The sequence below is a fragment of the Xenia sp. Carnegie-2017 genome, unplaced genomic scaffold (assembly GCF_021976095.1).
Source record: "Xenia sp. Carnegie-2017 unplaced genomic scaffold, XeniaSp_v1 HiC_scaffold_1, whole genome shotgun sequence".
In the NCBI taxonomy this organism is placed as follows: Eukaryota; Metazoa; Cnidaria; class Anthozoa; order Malacalcyonacea; family Xeniidae; genus Xenia; species Xenia sp. Carnegie-2017.
In genome coordinates this window covers 7,188,005-7,211,429 of record NW_025813402.1, presented here as the reverse complement: position 1 = coordinate 7,211,429, position 23,425 = coordinate 7,188,005, and the positions used below count along the sequence as shown (strand labels likewise).

Below are 23,425 nucleotides of genomic sequence, written 5' to 3'. Positions count from 1 at the left end.
GTAAATAAATAGTAAAACTGCTAGCTTCGTATTCACCATACAAAATTGAACAACACTTTCGCTAACTCTAACCTCTCCATTCTCAAACATATTTTTGCGTGTCTCCCTTAAGATTTTGGAGTTATTTGAGGGTATCTACTGTATGTATATGTCTGAGATCTCGGTCATGACTTTCCTTCTACTAGAAAGCAATTTGGCATTCTCAGTATTGCAGTAAAACTACAATAAAATTCGCTTTAGTGCTTTTGCTTGAGACTCTGACATGAATCTTTAGTACAGAATCTTCTCTGAGCGCAGCACTGATTTTATAGATTAAATAATGGAAATGATTTAAAGAATCGATTATACCCGTAAGTAAGTTTTATTAAGTTCCCTTCTCTTCATTCAACTTTGTCGATATGATAATATAAATGTCTGCGTAAGTATAACAATTTGATCTAAACATTAACATACTGCTTCCTTCAATTTAAAGTATACGTGCAACAATTCGATATATTTAATGTACACCTGTATTAGAAATAAAATGTTGTTTCGTTTCATTTAATTTGTAACTATTCGTGATGTGCTCTGATATTAAAAATAACTAATAGAAATCGTGACGTCTTATAAGGAGCACTCATGCCTCTGAGTGCACATAAAAATCATGCATGCTCTTTCTACTCAATGGCAAAGTCATTTTTCAGCGATGGCTAGATATTTGCTAATATATTTCAAATCAAGCAATCAGTGGAGCGAAAACACCATCCTCGAATAGTTATGAGGTGATTTTAAAGCCTCAATCAGAGTGTAAGTGTGAATGAGCTTTTAGAATACGGTCGATAATGTTAAAAAAGACAAAATTACTTAAAAATATATCAAAGACAGAGGCATTGGACTGAGGTTACTATCCAATAATACCTCACATATGTGATATAAATGACGTCAAAAGTATGTTTACCAAAAATTTTGTTAAAGGAAAACTTGGCATTGCCTTTTCTACCGGTATCTGGACTTGCGAATATACGTAATATAGCAGTATAGGGGCTACACGTACACTTTAAAAGAAGGTTGTAACTGATAAGTAAATAAAGAATTTATATTATGTCTGACCTTACGAACTTGGCCTAATAAATTAAAGTTTAGATAAAGTTCCACGAGGCAAAAGTTTTCCAAGTTTTGCAATTAACACAATATTTCCAGACGCCTTTAGTTTGCCTTGAAAATATGCCTGCAAATGTAAAAAATTAAAGGTTATACTGAACTATACTTTTGTCGCACTTGGACTTCATCTTACAAATGTAATAACGTTCATATACAGAATAGCATTAAGGATCAATTTCAAATGTCAACGAAGTAGTTAAATTATCTACTGTATCAATGTTTTTACCAAAAAGTAGCTTGTCAAGTGTTTGTAAATGCCAAGAAATGACAAATTCGCACACTAAAACAAATAAACCACCTTCGAGAACATAAAAAGTAGCACACATTATTGCTTAGGAGCACTTAATTGAATAGGCAGATATAAACATATGGCAATTAAGCAAGAACGCGAGCTTTTTAAGGACACAATTTGTACAATCAGTATCTCACCTGCACTGTGAACTCATGCAAGCAATGATTTCAAGATTCGAATCGTTTTTTATTGACCCGATCATGCAGCTGACAAAAACTGTTACTCACTGTTTGTGGATTCAATGAGCCACTCGCCATTTTATAGAAGTCTTCATCCTTTATTGTTACAGTGCAGTCAACATCTATACATTGAAGTTACGTACAAAAGACAATAACTATGATCAGTAAGTTGTTCATAAATTTCATTTTTTATTCTACATTCCAAAGCCATCTAGAACATAAATTCAAAGTAAATATAGTGTGTACAGCAAATTTATGAAAAATTATGGTAAATAAGTAGCTAAATGCGCTCTCGCAAGCAAACGATTTTGGTTGAGATTCTCTCACCTGACTTATTGCCCCCGAGATGAATTGAGCCATTTCCGTTTTTAAGATCAATAGTCCATTTTTTGGTCTCTCCGTTGGGACCGTTCGTCAGTTCAAATAAGAAAAGCGCTTTCACTTGCTTTACAAATTTTGCTCCTTCCTAAGAAAAAATTATTTCACAGTTAATGTTTTAAGACAACCATTTCATTTCTTTCACCATGACATAATTGACATTTTCGATCTGCAAAAACTTAAGAGAAATTTATCTTCATCTTAGACAACGAATCAACATGAACATTGGAACGTGGAAAGCTAACTGCTCCATCTTTACATTATTTGCTACTGTATTATACCTTTTCTAGTACTTCTTCCATATATTTAAAAACAGGCAATGACTTGAAAGTGCTGACTCCAGCACTTGATTTGATGACCGTACCATTTCTACATATATACGAATTAAAAAATCAAAAATGTGATACCCATTTGAATTAAATCCAAGAATATAGCTCTTCAATGCAAAATAGTCAACAGTCAGTTGCGCCAGTAAGTATTACCAAATAAATTAACAATTGTAACAGAATTAATTCAAACACGCATGACACACACTTCATGGCATATTTCATAGCAAAGAATAACGATACAGTCAAATAATTATTAATATTCAAATTCGTAATTTAAATTCGAATCGTAATTATTTCAGATAAGATTTGGTTGCCTAGAATCTGAGGCTGTTGCTGTATTCTTCAAGCAATAGCCATTTAACAAGAAAGACCTTACTCCGGTTTTCCCAAATATTTCATCAAAATTTTTAATTACCAAAACTCTGCCAAAATTTTCAAAAGTAAAACGTTTACCAAATCTGGTCACGCTATCCGAAAAATGTGCGATCGTCAACAGTTCGTAAACGATACTGCCAAAGATGTAGACATGCTTCAACTTGAAAAATGTTAGCTAGGCATGACTGGTAAACAAAAAAGAAGAACATTTTCTTAAAAACAGCGTACATACTTCGAAAAGGCCATTTTATATAAAGCGACAACCACTGCTCCACCAATTCCCAAGTTATGCTGTAGAGCAACAATAGCACCTGGTACTTGGCGTTTACCACATTCACCTCGCAGTTGAGCACATAATTCAGCACACTGTGCCAGACCTTAGAACGAATAAACAAAAATACAACTTGTTACGTAAATATAATCACTCATACAACAGAGGTGACTGAAAGCAAGAGAAGATTGCTACCTCTGTCGCACACGAATATTAGTAACAAATACAACAATATTCGACTAACTCAAAAGTTTGGAGTCATTATAATTTACCTGTGGCGCCCAAGGGATGGCCCTTAGATATCAAACCACCGCTTGGGTTAATAACATATTTTCCTCCATATGTATTATTGCCACTGTCAACAAGTTCTCCACCTTTACCTGAAATACAATTTTACAAGCACATTTAATGTCAAATAAATAAGAAAAGAAAATTAACAGTGAGGATCTAATACAGTATGACGAAGAACATGGTCACAAAATAATGATTATACAGAAAGGTGACTCGTGTCGGAGCCTTTGATGCTTGTGTCCTAGGGCATGTTGTGCTGCGCAAATCGGTCTCCATTATTTCAGTCGTTTGATAAGGATTTTTTACTTGTATTTCTTAAATCGACATATTCTCGAATTCATTATTTAGAAATGACGTCACGTAACTTTAATGGTTGAAAACAAGGTTGGGCGAAACTAGAACGTTAATTGGGGGGTATATATCCATATATTCAGCTCTGCCCTGCTGATTTCTTTTGTTTGCGATGTTAATTTCCAAAGAAGTTAGCAGGGCAGAGCTGAATATATGAATATTTACACCCCCCCCTCAATTAGCATTCTAGTATCGCCCTTGAAAACAAGTGACAAATCCAATCAAATGGCTGGAAATATGACCAACGTGAGGCCGCGTTGCGAACCTGAGTGACCTTTCTGCATAATTGTGACCTGGTCGAGCAAAACACGGATTGGTAGCAACAATAAAAAATGACTCTACACTGTATTGAGTGTTATATTGATGGTAACTACACATTAAAACCAGTAGAGAATTAAATAAAACGCAGTGTTTATATTGCATCAGAAATGAATGTTTCACATAACTTCATTACGATGGAGGAAAATAGTACCTTCAGGGCAAAGTCCTAACGCCTCGTATGATATCAACTCATTCGTAGAAAAACAATCATGAAGTTCAACAACTTGAATAGATGACGGCGAAATTTCTTATTTTGAGAAACATATAAACACAGAACACATGCATAAGCATAGAATAAAAACAAAAAATCAAACGAAAATCAATTGAAGACGTCGGAAATAGTCTTTACCCGTTTTTTCATACAATTTTTTTGCAGCTGTCTTAGTCATATCATACCCGACCTAAAAAATTTTTGTTACACGTATGAACTTTGATCAACGCCATTTTCAACATTTCCAAAGCGTAAGCATACCATTTTAATGCAACTTTTTTCCTCAAATGTGCTGGAGAAATCTGTCGCCATTTCCATTCCGAGTATTTCCACACATCGTGAGCGTAAAGATGGATGACGTGCAATAAACTCTTTACTGCAAAGGATCGCAGCCGCAGCACCATCACTTGTTGGACTTTAAGTTAAAACATGTCAAGATGAGCTTATGAAGTCAAGTGATCTATTTTTACATCCATTTACAGTTTAATGTTTAAACGAATCAACATTTACTCAGATGGACAATTTTCTAATTAAAGAATGCCCAAGTAAAAAGTCATTGGTTAATCAGCTCTGCGACATACGTAAATACATCGCCAGATCAATCAAAAGTCACACTTATATGAAGGTAAACGATTTGGAATTTCATGCTAGTTTTTTGGACAGTATACGTATCAGCAGATGCTATAGATCCTGGCTTGAGCTTGAAGTACAATATGGAGAAATATTAAAGAGGTTCTCAGAGACAGAAGATTGATGGGTTTTTATGACTTTGAGAAATATTTCTCTTTTAAGAATTGTGCACAATGTCTGAGCTCATACTACGTTAATGAATAGTCGAAAAGGTTTGAACAAAACACCTCAATAGAAATTTCCCAATATATTCAGTGAATTAGATTTCAAAGGAAAAGCGTCACATTGAAAACATACCAACATTGAAGCTTGGTTAGTGGTTCGTACACCATACGGGACTGCTTGATTTCCTCCATGGAGTATTCTTTTTGAAATTGCGATAGGCTTAAAAAATTAAAACAAACAATCAGGATGCCTCCCCTAAATATCGTATGAAGTTCATCATGGAATACGATAACACTTACGGATTATTTACGGAATGTTTGTGATTCTTGTATGCAATTTTAGCAAAATGGTCAGACGTCGTTCCTATAAAAAATAGGGATTTGATAGCCATTATAAAAATGTGCAAATGTGAAGTCAAGACAAACAAGTAGTTTTTGAAGATCAAAAAAACGACACTCTTTGCTGGAGCAGTTCTTTGAAAAAACTGAAAAATCCGGAAAACCAGGTTTTTATCTGAAATTGAGACATATGCATACCTAATGTATTAACATGGTAAAGTAAAACATAACATTGTGATGAAATACTCGTCAAGTGTGAAAATTTTCTCTGTTTTTTATAAGACCAACATATCACCAATATATTGATAACAGTATATAAACTTAGTAAATGTTAATCGAAGAATATCATAGCTAACGTTAATCGTAAGGGAAAATGAAGATTCCAAGAGCAATATTTTGTATGTAGATTGCTATGTATGATACATGAGAGGCTCAAATATAAAAACACTCACCATATTTAGCCATGTGCTCTCTACCGGCATTTCCAAACATTTGCGGTGTAACTGGTGCTGGTGCAATGCCATGTGACTCTACCATCACAGCCAAATGTTTTTCAACAGGAAGTGCCCGATCAGCATACTGGCAAACATTATATTATTGATAATTATTGCATATATAAACATTGCATTTAAGTTAAAGGTTGGAGCATTGGTAGAGACACGAAGAATGGCCTAAAATTTTATACCTTGCCTTGAAGAGATCCTATCTCCATTTTTTCAAAACCAAGAGCTAATACACATTGAGCAACTCCTAAAAAAATTCATATGCAATGCAATCGTAATTTACTCTAAGTTACATGGATAATGGGAAAGGTTACTAATTGAAAATATGGTTAGATCAAAGAACTTGAATGTCAAGATCAGGGTTTGAATATGATGATGAAGTGCTTATATTATGATAAGTTAAAAATACATTGGAGCATGCATGCATTCTATATCTAATACAATATTGATGGTCTTTTTAAAGGGTCTTTTTGCTGGGGGTTTTTCTTGGAGGTCCTTTCTCAGTAGTGTTTCTCCTGAGGGTCTTTGCCATTGGTAATTGTTTGATATTTATTTATTTACCTCCTTCTACAAGTTGCTTGGCAAGAAATAGAGCTGAAGATCCAGTTGCACAGGCATTGTTTACCTTTATTGAAATTAAAAAATTCATATAAAAATTTATGAAAACAGCACAATTCTTTGGATCAGACTTTTTCTTTGATCAATATTCGTAATCAAAGGACATTATAGCAAAAACAAATATGTTTGTAAATGTTGATCGTCCAGGTTGGTATAGTCCTGAGAAGGACTGTTTTTGTTGTTGTTGACTGACGTTTTGACAACCTTAGCGGTAGTCATCTTACTGGTAGTCATGTCATTTTTGACTCTGAAGTCATCTTCAGAGTCATTTTCAGAGTCATTTTTGACTCTGAAGATGACCACCGCTAAGGTTGTCGATACATCAGTCAACAACAACAAAAACAGTCCTTCTCAGGACTATACCAACCTGGACGATCAACATTTACAAACAGATGATACTCCCGGTTTCAAACCATTTACTTTAAAAACAAATATATTAGTACAAACTTGTCTTCCTTTATCATGAACACAAATTAATGTGCTTACATTATAAATGGGTACTCCAGTTAGTCCTACTTCATAAACTGCTCTTTGGCCACATGTCGAGTCACCTAACATACAAATGATTAGAATAGGAAATCATAAAATTATGAAAACAATAAAAGAAACATTTTGGTATGTTCTTATATATACTTAATCAAAAAATGCGAGATATTTTCCATGCAAGCAAACCATGATGAAGTTTGGGAGAAGACACAGAGAAAAGAACTATTATATTGAATGATCAATACTTGAAGCTTTTCATTTTACAAGAAAACATTTTTTGGAAAGACTGTAGCCTCATATCAGTTAATGAAATCAGACTTCGTGAATTCTTTGACCAATAGCAAGGGTGAGTGTTGATATTTAGGAGTTGATAGGCAGACAATACCATAAGAACTCCCACAAACTGATATATAAGAAAATATATGAAATTGCAATACCATTCATACCATAAACATATCCACATACAACTTGTTCAACTTCATTGTAAGATATTGACGCATCTTTTAAGGCAATGAGAGCTTTAAAAAGATGACTGTATGTTACTTATAAGTAAAAGCATGTAATTTTGCAAAAATTTCAAATCTGCAAGTTTAAAATGTGGTAATAATCTAGACAGAATTGTTTTATGATACTTGTTGAGTGAGCCAGTAATTTCTTCTTCCAGTACAGAAAAAGATCATTGTATTTGTACTACATTGTGAATATTGTGATTTGTGAATATGTAAAATGTAACTGAAAATGAGATACCTGCTTCTTTGGCAAAATCTGGATAATCTTTGCCACTAGAACCAGGTTTTTCAAACTGGCAAAATATAATTTTTATTAATTATTCAATACTCAACTAACAATAAAGGATTTATTCGTCCCCATAAATGGCAAGGTTTTTAAAATTGACATGATCTAAATTTCGTTTTCCCAAATTTGTTGTATCCCTGACACTTATGTGAAATTGCATGAAAAGTGCAAAGAACTTCTTTTGATGAACGACGGCACACCATAAATTATTAAAGTATGCCGGAGCTTAAAATGAATAAACCTAATAGCTAATTTGCAAAGCTAAAATTATGGAATGAACTACTGCATCAAGTTGGTACCTTCGTCATTCCTACACCAGCAACAAAAACTCTTTCCTTCGCCATTGTAAGACTTATAAATGAAGAAAAACTTAAAATTTTGGCTGCCTTCGGTTCCACTGATATCAGATGACTTGCGAAGTAATGACCAATAACTATGTTTATTTTATTCGTAATTGATACTTGACACTCTTCTGAAGACGTTGCAGGTTGGATCAATTGCCAATGGACGTACCAAAAAAATCCCTTATTACGACTATTTCCTTTATGGTAAATCTATTTTTATACCGTATTGTCAGTCAACAATACATTCACAATCTGATATCATTCAAAAATAGCTTATTTTTAATGCGGGGACTTTTAGACATTAAAACAAAGTTTCGAAGCTCTCTCAACGTGATGTTTCACTAATCTATATTTCCGGTTTCAGACGACAGTAATGATTAGCCAATGAGATGTTTAGGCGCCAAAGTTGGTTAAAAGGTTAAATCCCTTGGCATGTGGCTTTAAAAATGGCGGATGCTCTCAACATTGAAAGCGGTACAAATACACTAAATCAGCTCGTAAACCTGCACAGTTTACCTTTGAAATCCAAAGAAGTTCATCTGAAAACAAACCGAAACAAGGAGGAATATACAATGGATATTTACAGTTATAACTTCGTCGATACAGTGAGTGTTTGGTCTCCACCAAATACCCCGCCGAATAAATGTCCTCTCCCACGTTTACCATCGTTCAGCCCGAGTTGTGCTTCCGATGCTGACTTAAAAGATTCAAAGATTACACCACCAAGAGGTCGACCAAAAGCAGAGATGATCAACCATTTAATCGAGGAAGGAACGCAATCTTGCTCTCCTATACGATGTGATATTTGTAGTCGTGTTTTCCCGCGCGAGAAGTCGCTGCAAGCTCACAAGCGAACGCACAGTGGCGATCGACCATACATGTGCGATTTCCCTAACTGCAAGAAAGCTTTTGTTCAAAGTGGCCAATTGAAGACACATCAAAGATTACATACGGGAGAAAAGCCCTTCGTCTGCACTATTGAAGGCTGCCAGTCACGATTTACGCACGCCAATCGTCATTGTCCAATACATCCAAAAGCCGGTTTGGTCCGCAGGATTCTGATGATATTCCTTTAAAGAAGACCTTATTGAGCGAAATTCAAAATAAAGAACCGAACGAGCACACAAAGGATGTGCTCTTATGGCTAAACAAGTACGAACGCGAACGGCAAAACAAAAGTCCTGGCTCCTCTAAACTGAGCAGGAAGGAGTCGAAGCGTGAAATGGAGCGCGTTCACGAGAGAAATCAGCTAAGTATTTCAGAAAAACGTATGGCAAGGAAGGAAGCAAGAAAGAGAATGGTCGAGCAAAAAGAACGATGGATTGGAGCTTTGGCACTTGTTGAATTAGCTGAACTCGCTGCTAATACAATGCCAAACATACATACATCACTAAATCTTTTCCCACATGAGCACGTGGAATATATATGAGATGCACCTGTTTCTTAATCACAAGTAGTACGTACATAATAACATTTTTTTATCCATTAACATAGTAACAGAAACGTTTAGATGATTTTTAGATATTTCTATTCAATTTTTTTACTTTTTATCAACATTGGCATAGAAAATGACATTAATAGATGACTGATACAACAGAATGCCTTGTACATAAAAATGCTTTGGATTAAATGCCTAATGGCCTGGTCACTTACTGTTATCACATAATATCTTGAATTGCATGTCTGCAATGTTGCTTTTACTACGTACCTATACTGATTTATGTAAAGAAATCAATAATGCAGCAGCTTATGATCATTGAATGTTAGAAAAATTAATTCCCTGAAATTTATACAATTGTTACTTGCTTTTGTTTCAAAGTTAACTCTCAACTCAGTTAGATTTAGATGTAAATACAGACAAATAAAACATGTTTGCAGTTAACAGTTTTGGTGTTTGTATTGTCAATAGTATTTCTGCACTGTGCATGATGATCTCACCTGGGTTAGTAGTGCTGTAGGAGGGGTGTGACTTGAAATTTGTCACAAAGTTCCCCTAAAAACTACTCACTTCTGCCAGTGTAATTGTTTTACATTGTCCAATTTCTATATCTTTACACTTACAGCAGAACATTAAAACTTAGGAAAATGTGATCTATTGACAGTTTTATTAATTTTGTTCATTAATACGGTGACAAGTAATGACACAATGTTGTAACAAGTGCTTGCGCATAACTGCAATATCGTTATGATGAGTATTTAATCTGCAAGTTAAGGAGCCTTAGATTGTAGAGTGCAAGGTACCTTTTCCTGAAAAATTAAGTTGTGAAAACGTTTGGCCAACTGAGTAGTTGATAGTCACGATAAAGTAGGTCTGTAAAGTATCGAGATTTGTGGGTTACCAGGACGTCGAGAGGAGATTTTGCTCACCAATCGCTACTCAACCAAATTTTTTAAAATTCATTTTACAGAGTTCTGCTGAGTGTTGCCAAAAACCACACGAGTCTGTGTTTATTTATAAAAGATGAGGTAATGTGACGTTTAAAGACCGATGTCCTTCTATGGTCTTCCGATGAGTTATCTTCACTCTTAGTTTTTGGATTGGAAAGGAGTTTTACGCCTTTGTTTAAAGAAATCATTTTGGTTTCACAAAGGAAACGAGTGAACTAAAAGATGTAATGATAAAATCATTAATTCCGTTTTCACTTTCATATTTAAAACAGTTCTACAAATACATCATGAGATAAAGCAAGGTTCAAAATACACACTTGTTGCAAAATGTTGTAGCAATTCGTCATTTTTACTCTTAGTCTTTCAAGAAAATCTATTTTTCGATTGGATATAAACATCATAAAGGGTGAAAAATTCACTGGAGACTTTTGAATACCTATAGCTAGTACAATGACTTCTGATCAGTTGCCTCGTGGTAAGAATTTTTAATACCGACATGCCTGGGGTATTTAAAGCATAGGATTTCGTTTTTCAATTTTAAATTTTCAAATACACATAAAGGTGATAATATTGCTCAAAGATTTTACGTAGAAAAGACTTGTGAATTCTTCAAATGAGTATAATAGTGGACGCAAATGAAAACTGCAAGTTGCTTAATTTAAGTTTACAGAATTATCAGGGCATTAAAGTATTCAGTGTAGATTGATAGACAAGATCGGATGTTAAAGCCAGCATGCACTGTGAAACTGGTTTCCTTATGACTGTACGAAAACCTAGAACAGGTTTCCCATACTGTCCATGTTTACCTGCGTTGGTAAACATCAGAAACAGGGCAAACGTTTCGCGAGTTAAAAACTTAGAGCACTTCACGAAACGTGTGACTCACTTTGTGATGCGATGTTTTACTGTCATAAAAATGATTGCGCTTGCGTTGCATTGTGGTGGAAATGACAAGTTGAATTTACATATAATTTTTTCTACCATAATGCAACACAAGACGCCTTTTATATAACGGTGAATTGAAACAATATTAACAACCCATACACATGCAGCAATTTAGATATCTTTCTTTTGCGTCAGTTTGCATCTCTCCTTCCATGTTCCAGAGTTTCCATATAATGGTAAATCATTGCTTCTTCAACATTTGAATTCTTGTGAATGTAAATACAGGTGAATTTGCTCATTGTTCGTAATCCAATGGTTTGATTTTAACATTTTTTCTCATAACCGGGAGCCATTAGAGTTGCAATTCAAAATCATACCTTTAACAGTAAAGTGAAATTTTCCTTATTTTTTGCATATACTTTAGAATCAACTTGTGAGAGAAAATACAAACTGTTAAATTATGGTTCAAGTGGAAACCATACATAACTAAATCTCTCGTATATGCGGTGTTTGATAGGTTACCAGCTGGTGGCACGAAACTCTATGTAATAAATTTGCGATAGACAATGCACTCTATTGAAGACTGCAACTTTAAAGTTAACAGGCATTGGCGTCAAACAAGTCACGTGTTCAAGACATGAATATGGAAGCAAACATCAACAAAGACGTTAGGAACAGAAGTGACAGCTTTGTCCAATGCCTTTGCCATAACGACAGCTGCATAAGTCAATCTTACAATATATCTGCTATTATACTATCAACTAAATTATAAAATTATACACTACCTTGGATCTGCTGTATATTTTCCTAAAATAAATAATGAAAAATTAGTAATATGATGTATTACCGTATACATTGCACGATAAAGTTAGTAGGGGGATGCCTGCATATACTAGTAATAACATGAATAGACTGCTTCAATAAGTATTGCCAGCTCCAAATTACTACGTAATAACCTCAAATAATGATGAGAGATGAACAATGTTTACCAACCTGTAACAATTTTCCTCTTCACCAAAGACAATTTATACATATCACTACTCAATTGAAAATCTAATTTAGACAGTGTTGATCCATTACAGTGAAACTGTACGGCAATAGTTTGTGGTACACTCGGTCCTTCCAAAAGATCGAAACGAGCTCTCAGAGAACCCGAACCTTCAAAAAAACGAGTAGAATTTATTGGGGGTATTATCACGATTCACTGAATCTGAAATGACATCTGAAAAATGACTGATGAATAAAATGATCGCTTACCATTGCCATCAGAACTGTTTGACAACTCCTGTATTTGCCAAAGAGCTTTATTGTGGTCTTTAGACCTAAACAAAAAAAGTCTTTCATCTTCAAGCAATGCAAAGATTGTGCAAAGACAGGAGTATGAAAGACAAATGAAAACAGACTACACAATGAAAGATCCACTGACTCAAAACGATAACGATAGTGAGTGAGGGCAAAAAGCCATGAGATGACAGCACAAACATAGGCGCAGGATCAGGTAAATGGGTCAAGGGTTGATTACTTAAAAGCAAATTCAAAGCATGCGAGATAAAAAAAAATTCAACTTTTTCTCCTTTCACGATATTCAAGATAGTGCAAGAATAACTTGCTTTGTTCAATCAGCACTCAAAAAAATCATAAGTGTGATTTTATTATTATGTATATTTTGTGTTTGGCAGGCAGGGGGGTCCAGCTATAGCCAAAATAAATTATCATAGATTGGTTGAATTTTATTCTTTTCGGAAATTCATAACCAATAGCTTGCATTGTTCTATATATTTCAAATTTAAAATTAGCGACTCAAATTTATATTTCCTAAGCCTGCATTGATCCGCTACTGGTTAGATACGAAACGTCATAGGAAATTTACCATTTCGCTACAGGTTTTGACTGCATAATTTCTACCCCACCATTCACAGGTACGATGAATGAAACATTATTCAGAGGCGAGGCCACAGACAAACATGATGGCGAGTATTGGTAATCAATTTTAATATCAGTCGTCCTTTCTTCGCATTTCCAAAAACAACTTAATGCCAAAGGGGTTAAAGCGTTATCTTGTTGGACCTAATTAGAAAGAATAGAAACTAGACAAAAAATGCTAGGTCATTCAATATATATAGCTATGTATTGTAATTATATGTTGAGGGTATGACAGAACAGAATAATTTCAATTACTTGAAAATTAACTTGACTTCATTGAACCTCCCAAATACCGACAACTTTAATAAACTATCAAATACAAATATCAAACGGACCCGATGTAGACTGTTATATCATGCAATATATAACAAACTTTCATTGATCGAAACCTACTGAAGCCCTTCACATAGATTTTTAACAGAACCAAACAGCACATACTTGATATTTAAGGATGTCAATGTTATAGTAGGGAGCTGATCCTTGTTCAGATTGTTTCTTCAAATGTGCGATCAAAGCTTCCATTTTAAACTTGAAATATTTTGCATTTCTGTCTGCTGGTGGTTCATCACTGTAAAAACAGACATACAGGCAGATGGAATCACGCAAGCATGAAAAACACAATTTCACAGATATACGAAAGTGTCTGACACCCGATCCTGAAAACGTCAATGTACATATATATATACATGTATAGTTCTCATAATAATTGCTCTTCACACAACAATACTGCAAAGTTGTCACGCAGCTTTGCATCAACAACCAGCACTAGATTGCAAGACAGAGAAACAGAACGCACTAACAACAAACCTCTCTATAAGTCCTTTATTCGGAAAGATGTTGCCTAACAAATTAGAGCATGTAAGAGCAAATGTGAGCATCGGTGGATCTTCACTTGACGAAAGATAATGAACAGCACTGGCAGGAAAAGATACTGTCACATCACCAGTTATATTGTGCCTAAAATGATAAAGTGACAAAAAATTGAGATGCGCAAGCGCAGAAATACGTAATTACACCTACTATGAGTTAATACGATACACGTGTTAAATTAAGACAAGATTTTATTGAATTACGACGAGAGTATCGACGAAAAAGAATGATAAGATGTCACTCTGCTTTCTTTTACATTATTTTTGCAATGGGTTGCATGAGTTTGATGGAGCATTTGTAACTTATTGTTTGTAAAAGTTTGGTTGAGAATGTGACGATAATAAATAGTTTGGCATTTCACTTTCACGGCCTCGAAAATTGATTACGAAGTTCCGTACATTTAGGCCATTTATCAATAGATAATAACGTAAGTCAAATTCCTGTACGAGGATTGACAAAACTAACTCACCTAAACATATCGTTTCCTTTGAACTGTGCATTCACTGTTTCAACCAGGGCAACAGCAACTGGTATTATCTCCTCACTCTTCTTCATAGCTTGACCAGCAACCGTACTCATCTAGCAAAAAGTCAATTGCCGTACAAAAAGTCAGTAGCACGAGTAGCTTTGTTTTACAAAATTCCGATATTGTGAAATCATGTACCATGCATACACACTCTCTTACCACAGTGGGCTGAAGAATACCAGTGTTACGTGTCGAGATGAGGAGATCCACTTCCACGAGCAGCACGCTGACTACTAGGACTATTAATTCTATCCCATATTGTCTTTGATGATCCAACACCATCATCTGAACCAGTACTCTTGATGCGTTTATTGGGATCAACTGACAAATTTGATGATGTAGTAGTCTCGGTTGTCGTGACAGTTGGTGTCGGAGAAGCATGGGTACGAATTGGGTCTGTACTTGTCTTCAGTGAGAGAGAAGCTGAAGATATATCTGCAGAGGTAGCACTGAGACGAGGCTAATAACAACAAGGATACATGTTTAATTGATCATACAACAAAAGATGCAACATTAAATACGTATAGGGCATAAATACCTTGGGTCTTGGCCGTGAACCAGTACGACCCATATTATTGGCTGATGTTGATCTTGGAATTTCAGAAGGTGGGGCAAGAAATGTGATTGATTCGGGTGGAGACAGCTTGGATTCCACTTCTTTATCTGAAAAAAATAAGAAAGTAAGTCCACAACTATGGTAGACAAAGAAAACTACTTCTTAGAAGTTTGCATTGATATATATATATATATAAACGCAAGATCATCCAATTAAGTTATAAGTAAAATATTGACATGATCAATGAACCTTTTCCGGAAGGGGATAATTCAGTCAAAGATCCCACACTACCAAACACTGTTGAAGATGATTTCTTAGGAGGCAGAGAAGATGATAACTCATGAGAATAACTGCGATCATTCATCGTCAATTTTTTCTTCGGAGCAAGGTCTGGTGGTTGGTCTTCGTTATTTTCCTTCTCAGTGTCAAATCCTAAACATTTCCCAAACACATATAAAACATCAAATATGAACATTAAATTCCAAGATAGCGATGCTTGCGACTTTAAGCAACAAAATGCATGTGGCAGCTAAGCAGATGGTAAGGAAAAAACCAAAATTGCTTAAAGAAGGTGGAGGTATCCACCACAACACCACGAGAAATGTATGTGGCAGCTAAGCAGATGGTAAGGAAAAAACCAAAATTGTTTAAAGAAGGTGGAGGTATCCACCACAACATCACGAGAAATGTATGTGGCAGCTAAGCAGATGGTAAGGAAAAAACCAAAATTGCTTGAAGAAGGTGGAGGTATCCACCACAACACCACGAGAAATTGTAGCCGTTTGTGAGCATCCATATAATCTTCAATACAAGTACTGAATACTTACCAAGTCCGAAGTTTGAAGCCACGGGACTTAATAGCGTCTCCTTATTTGTGTTGAAGACTGATGCCTGACTGAAGTCGATGGAAAGAAGATCTTCTTGAGATTTTGATCTATAAAAGAAGTAAAATGACTGTTTTAACACAAGTAATATTAGAAACACTATCACAACTATTGAACTTACAAATATTAGAAACACTATCACAACTATTGAACTTACAAATATTAGAAACACTATCACAATTATAGAACTTACAAATATAAGAAACACTATCACAGCTATTGAACTTACAAATATTAGAAACACTATCACAGCTATTGAACTTACAAATATTAGAAACACTATCACAATTATAGAACTTACAAATATTAGAAACACTATCACAGCTATTGAACTTACAAATATTAGAAACACTATCACAGCTATTGAACTTACAAATATAAGAAACACTATCACAATTATAGAACTTACAAATATTAGAAACACTATCACAATTATAGAACTTACAAATATTAGAAACACTATCACAATTATAGAACTTAGAAATATTAGAAACACTATCACAGCTATTGAACTTACAAATATTAGAAACACTATCACAGCTATTGAACTTACAAATATTAGAAACACTATCACAGCTATTGAACTTACAAATATTAGAAACACTATCACAGCTATTGAACTTACAAATATTAGAAACACTATCACAATTATTGAACTTACAAATATTAGAAACACTATCACAGCTATTGAACTTACAAATATTAGAAACACTATCACAGCTATTGAACTTACAATTTGACAGATGACTGGCCACCAGAACCATTTAATGTCGTTTTTGAAGCTTCATTTTCTACACAGAGAATTTGTCATCATTTAAAATTAACGAAATTGTAAGAAGCACATAACGCAACCATTCGTCCTTCGGTTTCTACTATCAAAAATGAAATATTTAAAAACTCGCACTTACCAGAAGACGTAGACTCGTTTTTCTTGTGCTAAATGAAACGAAAAAATGATGTACAAAGCTAGAAATATACATTATATCCAAACGCCATTATAGATATCGGATATTCTCCACCTGAGGAGTAGTATGCATCACACAGTGATATGTTGTATGTGTGAGGTATTCTAGCAAATGATTTGTTCTGTGCAAGTGTGTTATAGGCTGCCAATAAAGTAAAAAAGGCGGAAAAATTTGGCGACTTGAAAAACTTATGTGTGAGCTTTAAACTTAAAAGCTCTAACAAATATACAACAAGTATGATGTTATCAATACCGGAGGAACAGGTAGAGAAAGCTGAATGGATCGAAACTCATCAAGGCTAGCAGTGGTTATCTCAGTCGCAGGCTTGATTGTGATCTTGATTTTCTTGGTTTGGTCGTCTGTAGGTAAACAATGATAAATAACGTGTTGCAATAACACAAATGTTTTTAAAAAAATATGCATTGTCCGTATATTGATTTGTTGATTGTCGTGAATCATCAAAAGACATCATGTGGCATTCTGTACTGTAATGAAAGATGTACGTAACAAGGAAAAGTTCTTACCATCATCTGAGTCCGAGTCCGTACTCTCCGCCGATTTATGACGTATATACGTTAAGGATTATAACTGTGTCATAAGGAGAGAAAGTGACAAATCAAAGTGGTCGAATAGAGTTTTACAATAAATGATTCAGTAATGTCCAAACTAATGTGTGAGTGTTAAACAAACTAATGTGTGAGTGTTAAACAAACTAATGTGTGAGTGTTAAACAAACTAATGTGTGAGTGTTAAACAAACTAATGTGTGAGTGTTAAACAAACTAATGTGTCAGTGTAAAGCAAACTAATGTGTGAGTGTTAAACAAACTAATGTGTCAGTGTAAAGCAAACTAATGTGTCAGTGTTAATGCCGTGTTTTGCAGAAATCACGATATTATGTATTCTCGTTTATCGTTGGTATTTGGTTTTGGTTATATTAAGCTTGTTCTAAATAAATATAATTTAGCAATAGAGAGGAAAAAAAACGAGGTACTTCAAGGACATTAATGTCAAAAGACTTAAAAGGATATTTTCAGTATCTTTTGGAATAATACTGTATCCTTCTTCGTCTACTTCAACGCCATCTTGATTCTAAAATTGAGCAAAGAAACAATTAGAAAAAAAATAACAGAGATAAACCAGTTCTGAAGGAAATAATTCAACAGTTTCGGTAATATTTATACTACTCCTTTTAAAAGGTTCAATTGAGTTTTATCACTCGTTCGTGAACAACATTAGCGGTGACAAAAACAAGTCCTTTTCTAAGACATCCAATCAAAACTTTCATATTGCAAAACTTTTTATCATAAAATGAGCATACCCCAGGTAGAGATGAAACTTTGTTAGCATCAGGACTCGTTTCACTACAAAAAAAAAAACAAAAACACACGGGCTCAAATTAAATCTCAGAAAATGAATTAAGTTTTTTGAATCGTTCATTCAAAGCGTACAGAGACACAAGATATATAGATTTCAAAATTTGATTTTGCCTTACATGGCACCGTTCGGAACTTGTGTTTTCTCCTTTTCCTTCTTCTTTTTCGTCTTTCGTTCCCTCTTATCTTTAGATTCCTTTTCTTTATCCTTTTCTTTATCTTTATCTTTTTCTTTCTTCTTCTTACGAATTTTAATGTTTGGCGACTCTTCTACAGCAACGTCAACAAGTGATCCAGTCGCTGCATACTCCTCAAAGAATATTTCAACTAAAAAAACGATCACAATTATTATAATTACGTATTATACTGATTTTTGTATCCTATATATACAGATAACAGCATGACAATCACAAAACAACCAATTGCACATAAAAATGTACGTAAAATGAGAATGCAAAGTACAAAAAATTCTGCTTTAATAAAAAAGCTTTCACCCTCCGTTACGGCCACCTTACTAAAGTTATCCATGAAAGCGTACATATATATCTACGTAACATCTACGTATACACGTACATACAATAAACACTATGGATTTTGTTATACACAACTCGCCATGCGTCTAATTTAGCAAAACTTCCAAACATCATTTACTACATTTATCCGTAAAGCTGGTAATCCGACCATAACAATTTTTCGATACGTCTAAAAATTGCCACCACAATACGTACATAAGCTAATTTAACATGCTTATTTATTTTGTTTTAACTTGTATGGAAGTTCACTTAATTCAACTATAAATTACAAGCATAGCAGCAATCGCCAGAATAGTGACGCTCTTCGGCAAATGGAATAAGCATATAAGAAAGAAAATTAGTAGTATGCCCTAGTGTCATCAGTACAACGTAAAATCATCACGTTCACAACATCGGTAGGAAAAATCATAGCGTTGAAAATGGCTCAATTATCAAATTATAGTGATGTCTTTTTTGTAGTAATTTCAGTTGATTGAGGTTGAAGTACTAACTTGGAACATTTCTCCCAGTTGTTTTTTCTTTCACAAATTGTTCCAATAACTTGTTTGTTGTTAATTCTTTCACCTGTGTTCTGAAATGGGTAATCACCTGGTACAAATGTCATAAAAATGTCAATAAGAGGTTTGTGTGCTATAGCCAACTGTTACAGCTGCTTCTTCACAAACCTTTTGCACAGCTTCTTGGCCACTTTCAAGAGTTCCAATAAAAGACAGTAAATGTTCAGACATGATCTTCAAATGATTACTTTCAAGTTCTTCAAATTTCTAAACATAAAATAGTTTCACCTGCAACAGTCTACAAGTGACATTTCAAGGTAAAACGAAAGATCTCACATAAGATACTTCATGCAGACAGCGATGCATAAAACAATTTTGTATAGACAATTAGCTAATAAAACTTGACTGAAAAGAATGCAGTGCTAAAACATGATATTTAGCATGGCATCTATGACATATACGTAGATACACATTTTAAGTGTCAAACATTTGTGCATAATGAAGTGCATCGATGTGTCAAACCTTAGCTGTTTCAATCATTCTTGCATGAAATGATTTCCTCGCTTCTTCACGTTTATCAATCAAAGATTTATACTCTTCTCCTTAAATAACAACACAACATTCATACAACATTCTTCCACCGAGGTAAAACGACGAAGTAAAAACACAAATTTGCAGTTTGGCACAGTTTTAGTAACCCAAACTGAAATCACGCAATGATAAAATTATACGAAAGCATTCAGGTAAACCTACTGTATTTCATTCTTTAAATCATATCACATCACAAGAATTTTACATTTACCTAAAGTGCAAAGGCAAATGTTTACGTATTTTACAAATCGAGTACCTGCTCTGAATTTCTTCTGTTCAGCCTAAAAAAACAAATTAAATTGTCACCCAAAAGCAGTTATGTAAGATCTGATCTTGTTATGAAATAAACATCCCCATATCTTAATGGATATGACACCAAAACACTTACACTAACTGTTAACATGCCCTATTGGAGAAAACCAAAGCAACTGAGATTTAGAAAAAAAGCCTGGCAAATTTAATGTCTCTGTTGATTTCACCACTGACGCCAGATGCAATGAATCAAAGAGTATGTATACACATGGAAATTACATTGAAAACAACAAACATAATTTGTATGTTGTAGTGTGTAACTAAACATCTTGCTATAAATTTTACAACTCAATAATCAAATGTCATTTACTTTTTCAATGTCTTTCGCATTAGTTGTCTCTTTCTTCACTCTTTCAAATTCATTACACTTTGCATAGTAAGAATCTTTTGCCTACAAAGTTGTACAAAAATTCAATTATGTACAATAGCTGGGCAGATCCAGCTATAGGTTAAATTTCAACAGCCTATTAAATGGTTGAATTTTTTTCTTTGTAAATTCACAATCAATTGTAATGTTATAAAAGTATTCAGACATTAGAAACTATTATTTGTTTTGCTTAACTCTGATTTCAATTTTCGGGTGAACAAAGCAAAAAGTGTCAAGAACATACCTTCATGACAGCATCAGTTTTTGTTCGAATGGCAGCAACAACATCAGCTGTTGCAGCTAATTCATCCTTTAACTAATGAAACACATTAAAAATAATCAATCCTCTTGGCTATTTTATCATCAATCAGGAAATTTGAGTGAAATGAACTATCTGTTGCTACATGACCAAAAAACAAGCAGCAAAAAATACGTAATTAGTTGGTCCTCTCTACATTTTATCATAGCATTAGACCTATCGCACATGCTGTTTATTGAATTATTCTGATTATTTGTTGGTTAGCTTTACCAAGCGGCTTTAGCTGCAGCTCACATAATCCCAACACTATTCCACAATATTCCAAACTGATTGTTAGCTTTGAATCCATCAATTCCTATCTTCAACTTATATAATTAGAGCAGTGACTTTGTTGATGAACTTCAGTTTACATACTATGTCCTGTGCATAGTATTAAACAAGACAATCTCTACAACAATTGCAGGACATATCTCGAAGTTCAAAAAATTCTTCGCTGCCCAAACTGCTATAGGGTAAGCCCTGGTTCTTATGATGAAAGCAAGCAGAAAGTAACATAATCATTTAGTTGGTAACTGTTTTTTGAATACCAGTGAATAAAATTTGGTTTCAGTCTATAATTTAACTGAAAAAAACCAAACCTTTTTAACTAGTTAACTTAATCATGTTGACAACGCTAATGAATTGATATTGATCATATTTGATAATTTAATAATAATTTTGTGCACCAATTTCAAACAAACACTGAAAAAGAACTGAATGAGTCAATTATTGAAACTTTTTAAAAACTTTGATAAACTACTTTGCAAATTGTAAAAACACTTAAAAATGAGTAGCAATGTACCATTAATTTTATGAGATGCATAATCAACTTTCTACTTAATAATGTTCATCATCATAAACTTACCGCTTTCTGAGTTTCCTTCTGTTGCTCTCCATATTCCCTGATCTTTTTAACAAGATCATGAAGCTCTTGAACAGCATGAGAAAATGAATTGGCAAACATTTCATTGGAAGTTTTGATGGTTTTCCAGCAGGGTTCAAATGTGCTAAAAATAAATATTGACAACAGAATATCACAATAAAAGCAATTTTAATTTTTTTTTATTTGCATAAAGGAAGCTTTCAGGTGACAGTATATTCACAAAACATTCCCATCTCTCACATAATAAAGTGGCCAAAAAGAAAAGTAAATGTTGTTTTTAGTTGTACAAATCACAATGTGATCTTGCAATGTTGGCAGAGCCACTCATTTTCAATCCTTCAGTTGGCTGTTACTATATACATGGTAAATTATGACACAAATGTGCTGAAATGACTATTGACAGGAATCGGGGAATTCAAAGTGATAACAAAAAGCTGCGTAATCTAAGTAAGAACTAATAGAAACCTAGGAGTGTGACCATAGCAACAGCAATTTCTCCAAACACCTATTGCACAATAATAAACATCACCGGAATTTGGAATTCACGTATTTGCATTGTAAAATGAGGACAAAAGTACATTTATACATAAAACATAAAGTCAATTAAAAATTTGAGCAGTTTCAAAATCCGAAACTATGCTTGCAGCCGTTTAGAGTAAATTGTTTTGTAATCAATATAACGATAATACAAAGCAATCAACGGCAATATTTGTATTTAATAACGCTCAATTATATGAAAATGTAAACACACAATTTTTCTGAAACACAAAAAAATCAGTAATTCCGATTCTCACCCCAGCGACATTCCGTTATGGTTTGGTTTGATCATTTTATTTAAGGATTTTGCATAGTTTTCTTCGACCGTGGCCCTAAAGAAGCATTGTACGTAAAATCAACGAAAAATTGTAATAAAATCAAAAATTATGTCAGCGTAAGTCGAGGAGATGCTGAATATTTCATGTCTGTTTATATGAAACATTTCGGATACCGAGATGAGAAAGTAAACAAACATTTTCTATAGCCTGTAATCATGATAAACCTGATCATAATAACATAACGAGAAAATATGCTGAACTGTTTGCCTCACCGCTCACGAACGAAGTCTGCCAATTCTCGACTGGCATGGATGCTATGTTTCATTGCATGATACAGAACATCATAGCCATTGTTTTTCTCGCCCTAAAAATGTATACAAACTATGTTATAGACTACTTCAAGTATGACTCCCTAGAGTATATCGATACCGATCGTCTTTATTTCGGTGGTGACACACTGACAACGAAACAATCCAATCAACTTTCAAAACTTTTATGAAGAAAGAAAATAGAGCTATTTTATCACATACCCAAAAATTATCCTCAAAATAAACCATGGCTGATTCACCGACAAACACGTAATTACAAGAGAAGGACTATTATAATATCATCAGACATCTCAAGAAGTCGGAACTCGGAGGACATATTTTGTCGACTTGACCAGTTGGTGCTGTGACGCATGCGCATTTAGTTTATCGTCACAGGATCTGTTTCAGACTTCAGACTTCATCACGATCATT

At 34.2% G+C, this 23,425-nt stretch overlaps 3 protein-coding genes across 3 annotated transcripts; 1 reads left to right on the top strand and 2 right to left on the bottom strand.

The window, feature by feature from the left end:
- Positions 1-342: 342 nt before the first annotated feature.
- Positions 343-8,361, bottom strand: LOC124437194 (sterol carrier protein 2-like). The gene is made up of 18 exons (XM_046987206.1): positions 7,973-8,361; positions 7,626-7,680; positions 7,325-7,396; positions 6,879-6,943; positions 6,336-6,399; positions 5,957-6,021; positions 5,724-5,850; positions 5,233-5,296; positions 5,066-5,152; positions 4,400-4,553; positions 4,277-4,328; positions 4,079-4,174; positions 3,237-3,344; positions 2,926-3,070; positions 2,271-2,358; positions 1,939-2,077; positions 1,660-1,733; positions 343-1,207 (listed from the first exon to the last, which is right to left on the bottom strand). Exons 1-18 carry the CDS (start codon positions 8,015-8,017, stop codon positions 1,112-1,114), a joined length of 1,596 nt encoding a protein of 531 aa, XP_046843162.1. The 5' UTR covers positions 8,018-8,361; the 3' UTR covers positions 343-1,111.
- Positions 8,362-8,451: 90 nt separating this feature from the next.
- On the top strand, positions 8,452-9,899 carry LOC124436174 (zinc finger protein 367-like). Its single transcript, XM_046986108.1, is given in 2 exon segments — positions 8,452-9,069; positions 9,072-9,899. Coding segments are annotated over 2 exon segments (981 nt in total). The 5' UTR covers positions 8,452-8,463; the 3' UTR covers positions 9,447-9,899.
- A 749-nt stretch (positions 9,900-10,648) lies between these two features.
- LOC124436943 (F-BAR domain only protein 2-like) lies at positions 10,649-23,351 on the bottom strand. Its single transcript, XM_046986934.1, is given in 30 exon segments — positions 10,649-11,667; positions 12,076-12,097; positions 12,284-12,448; positions 12,548-12,612; positions 13,161-13,357; positions 13,652-13,781; positions 14,021-14,170; positions 14,553-14,662; positions 14,769-14,863; positions 14,865-15,069; positions 15,148-15,272; positions 15,415-15,597; positions 15,993-16,099; positions 16,783-16,840; positions 16,958-16,985; positions 17,267-17,373; positions 17,539-17,580; positions 18,045-18,105; positions 18,335-18,377; positions 18,509-18,716; positions 19,414-19,510; positions 19,588-19,686; positions 19,942-20,021; positions 20,267-20,291; positions 20,633-20,713; positions 20,934-21,005; positions 21,853-21,994; positions 22,665-22,739; positions 22,958-23,049; positions 23,216-23,351. Coding segments are annotated over 30 exon segments (2,916 nt in total). The 5' UTR covers positions 23,243-23,351; the 3' UTR covers positions 10,649-11,642.
- Positions 23,352-23,425: the final 74 nt, after the last annotated feature.